Consider the following 13793-nt stretch of genomic DNA (forward strand, 5'->3'; position numbering starts at 1 on the left):
AAAAAATGAAGTAAAATATCTGTAGGATCCTGATGTTGAATTTCTTGCTATAGTGAGAGAGCCTTACAAGGGAGATGGTTGAGAGGCCAACAGGCCATGTGTCCAAGCCAAGAAATATGATTTCTATTTATCACAGGAAGTAGTCCTGGCCCATAGTTAAGAAGGAGATAATCCACAATAAAGGGGCTTTCCTTCATTTTATTTCTCCGATCTGGTGCCAAAAGCTTCTTGAGGAAACATTCAAAACTCTGTCCAAGCTTCGTGATAGTGACTGACTGTTGCCATATTTCTTCCTAATAATTGCTTCAAGGGCATTTCTGTATTTCCCTTCAATCACCACATTCCCCAGCATTTAACAAAGTATAACTTACAGTAAAGGAATAATAATAGAAAAGATCTGTTCTGTAGATTTAGAGAATGCGCCTTTGTGACCCTTTCCTTTCTCACCAAGAGTGAGAAGGGAATGCTGTTTGCTGGTGCCTGGCTGCCCCTCTCAAAGGAAGGACAAGAAGTTCTTTTCTGAAATGTTTAATTTCCACAATTTCTGGCCTATGGGAACCCTGGCAAACTGTTTTTTCTTCTGTGTATTTTCTCTTTCAGACCTTTTTATGTGGAGCCCACAAACATCATCAGTGTGACTAGTGACACTCCGAGGGTCAGTGACCATGCCTCTGCCATGAACAAGCGAATTCATTACTACAGCAGACTCACATCTCCATCCGACAGGGCACTGGTGAGGGGCAAAGCCCAAGTTTCTGATAATACATTGAAACAACCATGGCAGCACCCACATGGTTGCCATTCTGGTCGAACTTTGAACTAGCCAGATGCCAAGGGCAGCATTAGAGAAGGCTAACAGGTTTTCTACTCACTCAGTCTGAAAATTGCTCTGGCGTCTGCTTGAAGAGCAGTAGCCCTAGAGAGCCTGAACTTCATCCAAGTTATCCCCAATCCCAGGGGTCCTGGGAAAATATTTCTGAAACCCCAGTAATACCTTGGGTCTTTGATGGACCACAGTTCTGATAAAAGTTGTAACTCTTTTTTTTCCTGATTGTGAAGCTATAGGGAGCCACTTCACATTTTGTGGCAGATAGATTTTTGTTTTGTTTTGTTTTGTGTTTTAATTTTGAGGGTTTTATTTTGATAGGAAGAGGGGGACAGAAGAGGTAAAAACTCAAGGGAAAATTTGAATATTTTTCTTTTAGCACCTTTTCACATATGTAGAGTTTTTTTGTTTGTTTTTTTAGAAACCTAAAAGTGTAACATGGCTTTCTCACAGAATAATCACATTAACTATGTTAAGTGATATATGAAAGCCTGGGAATTAAAAAGAAAAAAATTGACCAACAAATCTTTTTTTTCGATGGTGGAGATTAAGCTAAGAGTGGAGAGGTGACCAAAATAATTATTGAGGGACAATTTCTTCCCTTATTTTTTGGGCCTTCATATTGCGAGTTGAGGTGGGAACTCCATGTTCACTTGATCTGATTGTAAAGTTACCTGAACTCATGAGGCGGGACAGAACTAGTTTCTTCCCTCAGGAACCAATATGGACCTCCTGAGGGTGCTGCTGTTGGGAACAGGCCCTAGTTTTTTCATAGGATGTACTGGCTCTGAATGCATAAGATTGAGCTTTAACTAAATTAACCTTAGACCTCAAGAGGGGTGCATAAACCATTTGACTTAAGTACAACGAGCCTGCTACATGTTGGTTAACAAAGGCAGCAAAGAAGAGAGACATTGTGGTGTACTTGCTTTTTTGAACTTTCCCCTGTGTGTGACTGCGTTTCCCAAAGGGACTTCTATCTCAATCACACTGCTTTGGGTACAGTGAAAGTTTACAGGTCCCCAGCAAGAGCCACCCCCAGAGATTTTTGAAGAACTTGGCTCTCAGTAACTGGAAAAAGTGGTAGCAGGACCCCAGAAAATACCAAATAGAGGCACAGACATTCTCTCCAGAAATTCTCAGAGCCAGACCCTAACAGTTCCAATTTAGGAAGTAAGACTGGAAAGGGAATAAACAAAACAACTGATGATAAAGAGCTAATAGGCTGCCAGGAACAACCAAAATGCATTTTCCAAGGTTGTGAGAAATGTTAAATGTGAAATATATTATGGAACAGTGACATTTGGTTATATTTTTACTTGCGTAATGTCTCCCTTTTTCCCTTATATTTTTACTTTAAAATAATGAAAAGAATAAAATTATGTATTTGGTTGGTGACATGCCCTGGACTTTCCCCAAAGCAACCACAATATCTTTGTCTTTGTGCTCAGATTTTCCATTTCTTCCAAACCCCCGCCCCCATCAGTTTCTTCTGCTCCTTCTACTCTAGTCCTGTCCCAGACTGCCTTCTTCTTCCCTACTCACTTCACAGGCTGGGGTAGGCAGTTTCCTACCTGACAAAGGCCAACGCTAGTGTTCTTTTGTTCCGTGGCTAAAAGTAGCACTTCCCAGGTCCAAGAGCAGTGAGGGAGAGGCAAACATCTGACCCATTTTCCGAGTGTCTGCTTCCCAAAGAAGCAGATTGCCAAGTTCTCTCAATTGTGGTGTCCTAGGCACACATCCTTCCTTTTCTTACCAGATAATGTAAATGCTGCCATGCTTCAACGGAGTCAGCTTCTCACACTCTAGTTCACATGGATCTCTTCATTCTTTGAGATTCTTAGTCTGTATTCTATACGTCTATAGTCTATACCACTTACTTATACTTTGTTCATCTTCTAATTGTTTTGTGTGTTATTGAGTTTGGAGATCACAGGAGCCTGACAGACAAGTTCCAGGATCCCATTATTGCTGGCACTGGCACACCCATAGGGTCTCTCAGAGAGAGTATTCTTAGGGATGCAGCATCTGCTGATCCTGCTCCTGACATGTCACTACCTCCCCCAGGTATAGCTGGGCAGCTAGGAAGTGGACAATACAAGCACGCGTGTTCACGTGCTTGTGTGTTTGTGTGTGTGTGTAATTCCTTAAAAAGAAATAAACAAGAGGCTGCTAGGTGGCACAGTGGATAGGGCTGTGGCCTTGGAGTCAGAAGGACCTGAGTTCAAATGTGACCTCAGACACTTGACACTTGCTAGCTGTATGACCCTGGGCAAGTCACTTAATCCCGATTGCCTCAACAAAAAGCAATAAATAAATAAATACACACATTCTTCCATTATTCTGATAACCAAAGAGAAGGCAGTTGGCAGAGTTCACCGCTACAGACAAGCATCATCTGGATTAGTGGTGTCAAACTCAAATAGATATGAATCTCTCTAAACCATGTATGGAATTAAAAACTACAAATGAATGTTATCTGTGTTGTATAGTTTTTATTTATTTTTTTAAACATTTCCCAGTTTCATTTTAATCTGGTTCTGGTTATACTACACCTCACTCTCCCATGGAGGAAGAAGGAACCTTTTCAGAGACAGTCTCCAACACACACGTTGGTCTTACTGGTCCTTTGTCCTACCATCATACCTTGCTGTACTTTTTTCCTAATATACTGATGTCATGTTCCTAACCATATCAGAAGCTTTTTAGGAGCATTAACCAGACATCTTATTTTTTCCCCGTTGCTGTGCCTAATACAGTGCCAGACAAATAGCAAACATTTAATATACTTGTTGGTTGATGTCAACTAGCAAGTTCCTGTATCCCTGATTGCTTATTTGGGAGGGACTATTTGACCTCAAGGAAATTACGTTTTTATAAAGAGTCATAGAATCTTAAAATTAGAAGGGACTTGAGAGGTCTTTCCAATCTTCCCTTAAAGCTACATGAATCTTCTTTATAGCCTCCCTGGCAAATGATCATGTGACCTGTCTGAAGCTCTCCATAGACCAGGAGCTTACTTCTTCCTAAAGTGCTAGATTGTGTTTTTGTACAGTTCTGACTTTTGGGAAAAGTCTCCTTTTATTAAGCCAGAATTCACCTCCAATGTATTTTCACTGATTTTTGCTAACTTAGCCTTGTAACTTTTCTTTTTTTCTAATTGTAAAGCTATAGGGAACCACCCCACAGGTGGAAGGTGTTTTTTGGTTGTTTTTTTTTTTTTTTTAAATTTTCGAGGGTTTTGTTTTGGTAGGGAGAGGGGAAGGAAGAGATAAAAACTCAAGGGAAAATTTGAATGTATGCTGTACTTTTTTCTTTTAGCACTTTTTCACATATTTAAGGGCCTCCAAGGCCAAGGAAAACAAATTATCCTTTTTCTCTGTGATGACCTTCCCAAGAATTTGAAAACTATTGTTTCCCAAACATTCTCTTTTCTAAGAAGCTAACTATTTCTTTAGTTCCTTCAACTGATACGTGACATTTTCCCACTTCTCTTCACTATCCTGATAAACCTTCACTGGATGTGGTCCTGTTTGTCAGTTTTCTCCTTTCTTGGCATGTGGCATCCAGAACTGGGCATGATGCTCCAGATGGGTTTTAATGAGAGGAGAGTACAATATAGTGTTGTTTCTTATGCTCTGCTAATCCAGTCCAAGTTCACATCAGCTTCTTGGAGTGCCTTGCCTCTATGGACTCGTTAACTCCTGTCTCCTGCCCTCTCCTTTTTTCATATAAATGGCTTTTCTAGCCTTTGCTTCCCCAGTTGTGTACTTCTACAGTTTTTAAAAATTCATGTAGCATTTTGCATTTGCCTTTAGTACTTCCTTCATCATAGATCAGAGGATAGCAGGAAAAAATATGTCCTTTTCATCAAGGGGATTGATGGAAAAAATAAGCTTCATTCAAATAACTATATCATTATAGGTTGAGCTAGTTCTTTTATGTAAGTTATAGTAAATATTTGCTCAAAATAGGATGCTCTGGATAATTTAACACTAACTGGGAAATACTATAAATGTATGTGTATATACATATATATGTACAGATACTGGGTATGTATATGTATATATTATACACACATATATGTATATAGAGTGGTTTTATTGTGAGATAGATAGATAAATGGATAGATGGATGGATGGATGGGTAGATGGATGGATGGATGGATGGATGACTCCCTCATATACCTGCTTGTTTTTCATATTTAAATCTTTCCCGTGGTAGAAAGATAGATAGAAAGTTAGGCAGATAGATAGAGAGCCACTTTTCAGAGTATTAGAATATAAATTAAGTAGACGAAAGACCAGAACTGTACTCAATGCACTTTCTTCCTTTTCGGTGATTCTGAAGGCAGCTCAGAATCTTGCAGTGCCCAGTATTATTGTGAACTTTAGTTGTCATTGTACACTGCTGTGGATAGAGAAGACAGAGGATGGAATTGATGTTAAGCTCGGCCTTTCAGAAGAAGCCTTTGTGGTTGCTTTTTAAAAAATGAATCCCTTATTGTTAGTTTCTTCTTCATAAAAGTGAAGGAAAAAAAAAATCTAACCAGTTGTATGTTCCAGGGGTTTGAATTCCAGGTAAAATTCCAGTCCATTTACTTGGACTATATATTCTGTGCACACTGATTTCTCTGGAACCACACTTCTCATTAAACCAGGTTCTCCCATTTAACTTGAAAAAGAGTATTTTCAGTTGGTCAGGACTCCGTGTCATCTATTTGTGAACAATGTACTAGATAGCATTCAGGTATTCTGCTGCAGAATAAAGAAGTCTCAGGGCACGGTGGCTCCTGGGCAGCTCACGTTTATTTTATTCTGTTCATCTGTTTGCCAGATTGCACCTGATCATGTGCTTCCAGCCCCTGAGGATCTCTATGTATACAGTCCACTGGGTTCTGCCTTTAAAGTGGAATGCTACACTGATGGTTCTGGTAAAAACACCAGTTTGGTCACAATGTACGTACAGCTATTTTCTGGAGACTTACTTAAATTGTGTAGGAATGAAAGTTAGTGGTGTGTTTGTTTTGTCCAGATCTATTATTTCAGTGTTATGGGGAGCTCCTAGTAAGCAAACTCCTTCTACAAAACTCCCCCCTTTCTGAAAGTTACCCTGAGAAGTTAGGGCACTTCTGTGGCTATCACAACCAGGAGGTGTTGAGAGGGAGCATTTGGACTGATTCCGAAACCAGGCTTCTTTCCATTAACACCATATTTTAAATTTACTTTTAACTATAATGACCTACAGAACCAAGTTCCAGTTTCTCACTGTCATTTCTCTGCTTTTTTCAGTTTCATGATTTGGAATACTATGATGGGAACATCTATACTAAGTATTCCATGGGCAGTCAAACAGGTAAGATAATTTTTCTGTCACCTTTTGCCTAAAAAGAATTTTTTTCTTTGTATCTTAAGAGTTGTAGTAGAAATTTTATTAACTTTGCATGATAAACGTTTAACAGTATAATTAGCTGGTTGATCAGTGATTGAATTCCATTCTTCCAAGGGTTCCTGGGCATTTTAAAAATATATTTTTTAAATGAATGTGTGTGTGTGTGTGTGTGTGTGTGTGTGTGTGTGTGACCAGAATATTCCCTAACAAATAATATTTTTAAAGAAGAAAAATAAGAGAAAAGAAATCAGCAAAACTGATAGACATTTTAAAAAAAGTCTGAAAATATGTACAAGGTGCAGCACCTGTAGACCTTTGTCTCTACAAAGGTGTGGGATAGGTTGTGTTCTTGTATGACTTGAAGCCATGTTTGTACTTTGTAATTCTACAACATTCACTTTTGATTTTTTTTTGTGGTTTTTACCATTTATATTATTGCCTTTATTGTAAATATTGTTTTCTCAGCCCTCCTTTGCTCTGTATTAATTCATGTACCTCTTTACTTGTTTCATATTCATATTCTTCATTTCTTACAGCACAATGATATTCCATTCAATTACATTCCATTACAAGTGCGGCCCTTTGACTGAATCCAAACTTCACAGAACAAATTCCTTTAATAAAAGGATTTGTCCTGTAAAACTTGGACTCAGTCGAAAGGTCGTACCCAAAGATCTAGAAGGCCGCATGTGGTCTTGAGGCTGCAGGTTCTCCACCTTTGGCTCCAATTGATGGGCGTCCACTTTATTTCCAGTTCTTTGCTGTATGAAATAGTGCTGTTACAAATATTTTGGAGTATATGGGGACTTTCTTCTTATCACTGGCCCCGGAGTATAAACTTAGTAGTGAAATCTCTGGATCAAAAGATATAGATGTTTTAGTCTCTTTATTTGCGTAATTCCAAATTACTTTCCAAAATTATTGTACTAATTGATTTCACTAACAATACACACATATGCCCATCCCTCCAGCAGTAACTAATCCCTTCTTTTGGAATCTTTGCCAATTTGCAGTTCCTGGACATTTCTAATGATTCTGGGGTTATATAATCATGGGTCCATGTGATATTTCTTGGAGATTTATAGTTTTGTTTTTTCTCTTATAATTGTACAAATAGTTTCATGCTCATCTGACAATGTTTTTTGCACTGTATTTTACAAGTAAAAACGTTTTTGTGTTTACACAGGCTGGATTTACCACTGGAATCTGTATCATCATTCTGATGGGTCTTTTAACACTTTATTGCTGCTACAGAGTAGTAAAATCACGGACAATGATATGTAAGAATCTGACCCAATGAAATACATCACTGATGTGGGTATTAATCAGTCATTAAGCGTTTATTGATGATCTACCATATCCCTAAAGTTTTCTTGCCTCTCATTCTACAGTCACTAACTTTTATTTTTACTGATTTTTTAAAATTTTTAGGTCACCTACATTTTTAAAAAATGTTTAATCAATGCTTTTCATAACATAGTTTTTTCTCAGTAACTATTCCCCTAGAGACTTTTCCTTATAACAACAAAAAAAGAATTAATCAAACCCAGCTGACACGGGGATTATATCTGACAGTATAAACACTATGAACCCAAAATATACCACCTCTCTACCAATGAGAGAAAAGACTTTTGTTAGATGAAAATGTTCAAGAGTGGTAGTATCTTCCATTGAAATGCAAGGAAGTATGTGGCTCTTTGCAAAATGTACTCATTTTTAATGTAATTTGGCAATCAAAGAATCTTAAAGTGAGGGAAGATATGCTAGATATATCTATATTTTTTTGGGGGGGGGGGTGCCTAGGCAGTGGGGTTAAGTGACTTGCCTGGGGTCACATAGCTAGTAAGTGTCAAGTGTCTGAGGCCGTATTTGAACTCAGGTTCTGACTCCAGGGCCAGTGCTCTATGCACTGTGCCACCCAGCTGCCCCCATGCCATATATTTTAAATGAGACCTTCACTTGAAGTATATTTACAGGACTTATATTTTTGTCCATTGAGGGTGAGTTTTTTAGTTCTACAACTGTTTCATATAAATTTGGAGGGGCTTCTCCTAAAAGTAGAAATAACAACTAGAAAAATATTGGAAAAAATGCAACAAAAATATTTATTTGAATTTCACTGAATTTTAATACTCCTTCCTTATAGATTTTTCGGACTGTTTTTTCTTGTTCCCAAAATGTTTAGGCCAAAATATGCATTTACTGGATCTTACCAGGTTAAACTAGAAGCCTGGAGCTATTTTATTTCATTCTGGCCCTTCTGTAAGTAAACTCTACTTCTGCTTCTTTGAGGTCCATTCTCAATCTTGAGAGATTTTTTTTTTTTTAAGACTATTGAGAGCCCCTTTAATAGGACAAAGAATTATCAGATTTGGATTGGGCTTGAAGGTAGTTAATTAAAAGCATGGAGAAAATTAAGGGGCCTAAGGCTGTCCTTTTTTTTTTTTTTTTTTTTTTTTTTTTTGAAGTAAGAATCCAGCCTCACCGACTGTATTATTACCAAACAGCATCTGATGGATACTTGACGCCTTGGTCAAACAATATCTGAAAAATCCAATGCAACTATTATGATGATGATTGTAATAATAATAGCTCACATATCATTAAGGTTTACATAGCACTTTACAGACACTGTCTCATTTGATAACCAAGTTATTTACTAGCTAGTTGGGGTCTCCTTTCAGAGTTCTAGGGAAGCTATAAATAAATGCCGTGTGGTTTGTGGTTTCACATTTTGCCTAGATTTTGTGGGGAATACTGAATGCCAGTTAATTTTAATATTCCTATACAGTTATAGAACTATCACCAAACATTTATGAAGTTTTCATATTCTAATACTATGCTGAATTTATTCTTTTTTCCCTTTCAGTTTGAAATGTGACTTGGACCTGAGTTGATCATTTTATAGTATATAAGTAATTGAATACATTTGCTAATTTGATTGCCTCTAGGTGCTATTGTAAGCACAGAATTATTTCTAAGGGCTTATTTATTTATTTTTACAGTTTTTTAACATTTTTATTTAAAGTTTTGAGTTCCAAATTCTATTTCTCCCTCCTATCCCCTCCCCCTCCATGATAAGGCTTATTTATAAGAGCTAAGCATAGCTATCAGAACAAGACATACAGGCAACTTCTTAGAGATATCCAGATTCTTCCATTATTATAATTAACTAGATGCTACCCCTTGATTTTCCTTAGACTTCTTCTTATTAAATTGATGTCTTGATTATGGATAACTGTTTCAAGTCTTTTTACTAGGAGTGTTGTCAACAAACTCTCTCCAACTTCTAAACTTTATAGGTTTCATTGCTAGTTTCTGTTCCCAAAATATTGACCTACATAGTGTTGTTAAGCATTTCTTGAATAGCTGCTGTATTTCACTATAGAAATAACAAAATTTCAGTAAGTGAACTAGTTCCAGGATATATTGTATATATCAGTTTATTAAACACTATATGCCTTTCAAGGTGAAAAGGGTGGTCAGGACTTGTATACTTTGTTCAAATATAAGAGACTGTCCTTTAAAGGAGGTCTGTTGGAATAAACGTTTCCAATGGAGAATAACCCAATCTTTTGATGAGCATTTTGAAATACTTTAGGGATAAGAACTACTATGTCAATATGAAATATTTTACTTAATCTGTCCATCTTACTTTTTCCCTTTTGTCTAGCTTCATTAGATACCACTAACTGGGAATTTCCAGATGTTTGCAAACATTATTTTGGCTCCTTTGGTCAGTGGTCTGGTCTCCTGTTTTCCCTGGTATCTCTCATTGGAGCCATGATAGTTTATTGGGTGCTTATGTCCAATTTTCTTTTCAACACTGGAAAATTCATTTTCAGTAAGTAATATCTTTTATTCTTATTTTTTCTTCTGTTAGTACAACAGTACTACTTATGGTATGGTTTCATGTAAAAAATGCTGAACTTGGATTCCAAGATGAGTTAGAATTCCACTCTGACATTTACTAGCTGTGTGTCATTGGGCAAGTCACTGAACCTCTCTAATACCCAGTTTTATCATCTGTAAAATGAAGTCGGTAATATCTGTAGAAATGATAATATACCTCATAGGTTTGTTGTAAGGTTTATAGAAGATAACTCCCCTGAAGTGCTTTGTAAATCTTAAAGCACTCTGTACATGTCAGGTACTATTCTGCCCTCAGGAATACAGGGAATATAGGATAATATCTGTTTTTTAACCAAGCTGCTTAAAGAAACCAATTTCAGCATATTATCATAGGATTGTGATATTTGAAAATGTTTCTAACCTTACATTGGAGTCATATCTTACACAGTGATTAGGTTCTAAAGTTATCGAGTAAGACAAAATCACAGTTAGTCACAGTTACCCTTGAGGTTCCTTGAAGTGTCTGGCTTTAGACTCCTCCTCACCAGAATTGGCTGATCTTCTTTGTTGGGAGGTTGGAGCAGTATGTAGACGCTCAGAGGCTTTTGTCATACTTTGTCATAAATAGATACATGATTAAAGTTCACGTGTTCTAGCCATAAGTTTAATGCTTCTTCTGGCTTCACTAAAGCCTTCACTTTTATTTAGCTAAAATGCCATCACTTTCTCATTCTGATGAAATGTGAGTTAAGAAGAAAATTCCTCTCCGCAACTCAAAGGTTACTGTGGGGAGGATGCAGAGCTGGTCAAACTGTGGGAAAGATTTTGTTTCTAATACTTTTGTGTGAAATAAACAACAGCCCACATCCTTTCTGTCTACCCCAGGGAAGGAAGCAGGAGACTGGCTCCCTAGCTACAAGGAGGACCTGGTTTAGCAGTGTTCAGGCTAGACCTTTCTCCCCATCACAAAAGCTACAGCTGAGGCTTTGGTAGCAGGAGGTACCCACAATATCCTTGTTTCTACAAGGTAAAACTTCCACAATGCCATGCAGGGGTGCTAGCATGCTGGGAGATCAGTACTAGGGGAAAAGATTAAGGAAAAGAAATATTAAGGAACATAAGGCATAAACCCTGGAACTGACAGGGTGGGTTTCAGGACCCTTGCACCTACTTTGCTTGTCTTAGTTCAACTCAGCAGTGCAGAAAGAGATAAGACAGGGAAAGACTATTTGGCCAAAGGAGCCATTCTTGGAGTAAGCACATAAAATTAAATGTTTATACAATACAATACTGTACATTGAGTTTAATGAATCACTGTATAATAGCTTTCCGGTGAAATGCCTTAAAATAGTGTATTTCTAAACTCTAACTTATGCCCTGCTGATTTCAAGCAATGTAACATTACCTTAAAAATCCCCAGATAATAAGATAGTTTGGAAATCACTTAGAGTGGTGGGGGGCAGGGAGAATTTGCTACAGAATTTGACTTGTAGCTTTACTCTAAGCTGATTTTCAGTTGTTCCCTTTTAAAGCAGCATAGCATGAAAATCAGGAAACCAAGACTGTGGGAAATTTAAGCAAATCAGTTTTGCATTAAAGATGAGAAATAAATGAAATAGGTCAACAAAAAAGGTCAGATTATTATGGAGCTTAATGACTCAATTCTGCTAGATAAAGATTGAGAAGTTTAGTGTATTGATCATTCAAGCTTTTATTAAGTGCCTGCTATGAGTTAGGCACTAGAGATACAAATACACAGGTGAGGTAATCTGTACCCTCAAAGAACTTATATTCTTTTGACAAGATATAATGTATTCACAGATTAAAAATAAACACAGGCTATGTGCAGAATTTGTACATGGTGTTTGGGGAGGGCAGAATTGTAACAGCTGAGAGAATTAGGAAAGCTCTTTGAGAGGTAGCAGTCGACCTGAGCCTTGAAGGAAGGAGAATTAGGAAAGCTCTTTGAGAGGTAGCAGTTGACCTGAGCCTTGAAGGAAGGAGAATTAGGGGTTCTAGTAGGTAGAGATGGGAAGAGACAATGTATGAGGTGTGGGGGACAGCCTGTGCATTTGCACAGAGGCAGAAGTCAGACTATCACGTACAAGGATTAGCAAGTAGGATGATTTGGCTGGAACATAGAGTGTGCAAGGGATAGTATTGTGTAATCAGCCTAGAAAGAGAGGTCAGAGCCAAATTGCAAAAGGTTCTAAATACTAACCAGAAGAGTTTGTATTTTATACTAAAGGAGTGGTACACCAATGACACTTCTTAAACAAGAGGAGTGATGTTGTCAAACCTGTAGTTTAAGAATTTATAGTTTGGCAGGTGTGTGAAAAAAATGGATTGTGAGATTGGAGGCAGGAGAACCAGTTAGGAAGCTCTTACAGCAGTTAAGGTGAGAGGCGGTGAGGGCCTGAACCAAGGTGGTGACTGGGTATGTAGAGAGAAGGGGGACAGAGGCAAGAAACAAATTAGAAGAGTTGAAGTTGATGTCTAGGTTACTAACCTCAGTGGCTGGAAGAATAGTAGTGCCTTAAATAGAAGTAAGGACCTGAAAAGGAGGAATGAATTTAGGGGTAAAGATAACAAGTTCTGCTTTGGACTTGGTGAATTTGAGATGCTTATGGGACACAACAATGGAAGTGTCTAGCAGTTAGTTAGAGATAAGGGCATGGAGCTCAGCAGAGAAATGAGGGACAGTTACATAGGTTTGAGAGTCACCTGCATAGATCACAGCCTTAGAGCTAGATGGAGCCTCAAAAGCCTTCTCGTCTAATTCACTAATTTTACAGGTGAGGAAACTGGGGTCCAGAGAAGCTAAGTCACTGCCCCAAAGTCACATAAGTAGTAAATGTCAGAAGTGGGATTTAAATCCAGACTCTCAGACTTGGGTATCACATTGCACATAGGTACATTCATGTGAGCCAATGAAATTACCATGAGAGAAGGCCCAAGATGGCGTCCTGAGCCGCAGCCACATCTAGGGGGTAGGAAATGGATGGTAGTCCTACACAAGAGACAAAGAGATTGATCCCACAGGTAAGAAGAGGACTACAACGGAACAATGACAAAAACCCAGGGAGGACAGACTGTCTAGAAAGAATGGGTGCTTCATGGGATCTAGAGAGGTCTAAAAAGATGAGGACTGAGAAAAATCTATTCAATTGTGTAATAAAATCATAACTAGTGATATTAGAAAGAGTGGTTTTGGTCAAGTGGTAGGGGTGGAAACCATATTACAAGGGACTGAGATGTAAGAGGGAGGTGAGAAAGTGGACAGGTGGACACCTGTGAGCAGTGACATGATAGGGATGTGACCATCACTATATGGGGCTGAGGGGGAATGAAAGTGCAGATCACAGGTATTGAACTGGGAGACATACTGAGGGACCAGGGTTTTTGAGGACCCATATACACATAAGCTGAAATCTCCTGGTGTAAGAGCAGGTTTGGGATAGACATGAAGACTGGGCCCAGTGCTGTGATTGGCAGAGAGGGAAGCCATATTTTACAGGGTTAAGGAGGGTGTGGGAGAGAACTGAGTGCAGACACTTGTTCAAGAAGTGAGGCAAAGATAAGGGAGAGATGAAGTAATCACTGTGTAGGGTAGAAGGGTCAAGATGGAAAGCTGTTTTACTGTTAGACCTGGAGACTTTCTAAGTAAGTAGGAAGGAGCCATTGGAGAGGGAGCGAGATTGAAGGATGTGTGTAAGAAGAATGA

At 38.3% G+C, this 13793-nt stretch overlaps 1 protein-coding gene across 3 annotated transcripts in view; it reads left to right on the forward strand.

The window, feature by feature from the left end:
* SLC38A9 (solute carrier family 38 member 9) overlaps window positions 1-13793 on the forward strand; it is a 94095-nt gene that overhangs the window by 23779 nt on the left and 56523 nt on the right. For all 3 annotated transcript variants that reach the window (XM_027863470.1, XM_027863472.1, XM_027863471.1), the window contains 5 exons: window positions 601-733; window positions 5663-5784; window positions 6118-6181; window positions 7404-7497; window positions 9891-10061. In XM_027863470.1, the coding sequence (XP_027719271.1) occupies window positions 601-733; window positions 5663-5784; window positions 6118-6181; window positions 7404-7497; window positions 9891-10061 (584 nt within the window). The remainder of the gene's footprint in view (window positions 1-600; window positions 734-5662; window positions 5785-6117; window positions 6182-7403; window positions 7498-9890; window positions 10062-13793) is intronic.

The sequence above is a fragment of the Vombatus ursinus genome, unplaced genomic scaffold (genome assembly GCF_900497805.2).
Source record: "Vombatus ursinus unplaced genomic scaffold, bare-nosed wombat genome assembly UNPS02014772.1, whole genome shotgun sequence".
Lineage (NCBI taxonomy): Eukaryota > Metazoa > Chordata > Mammalia > Diprotodontia > Vombatidae > Vombatus > Vombatus ursinus.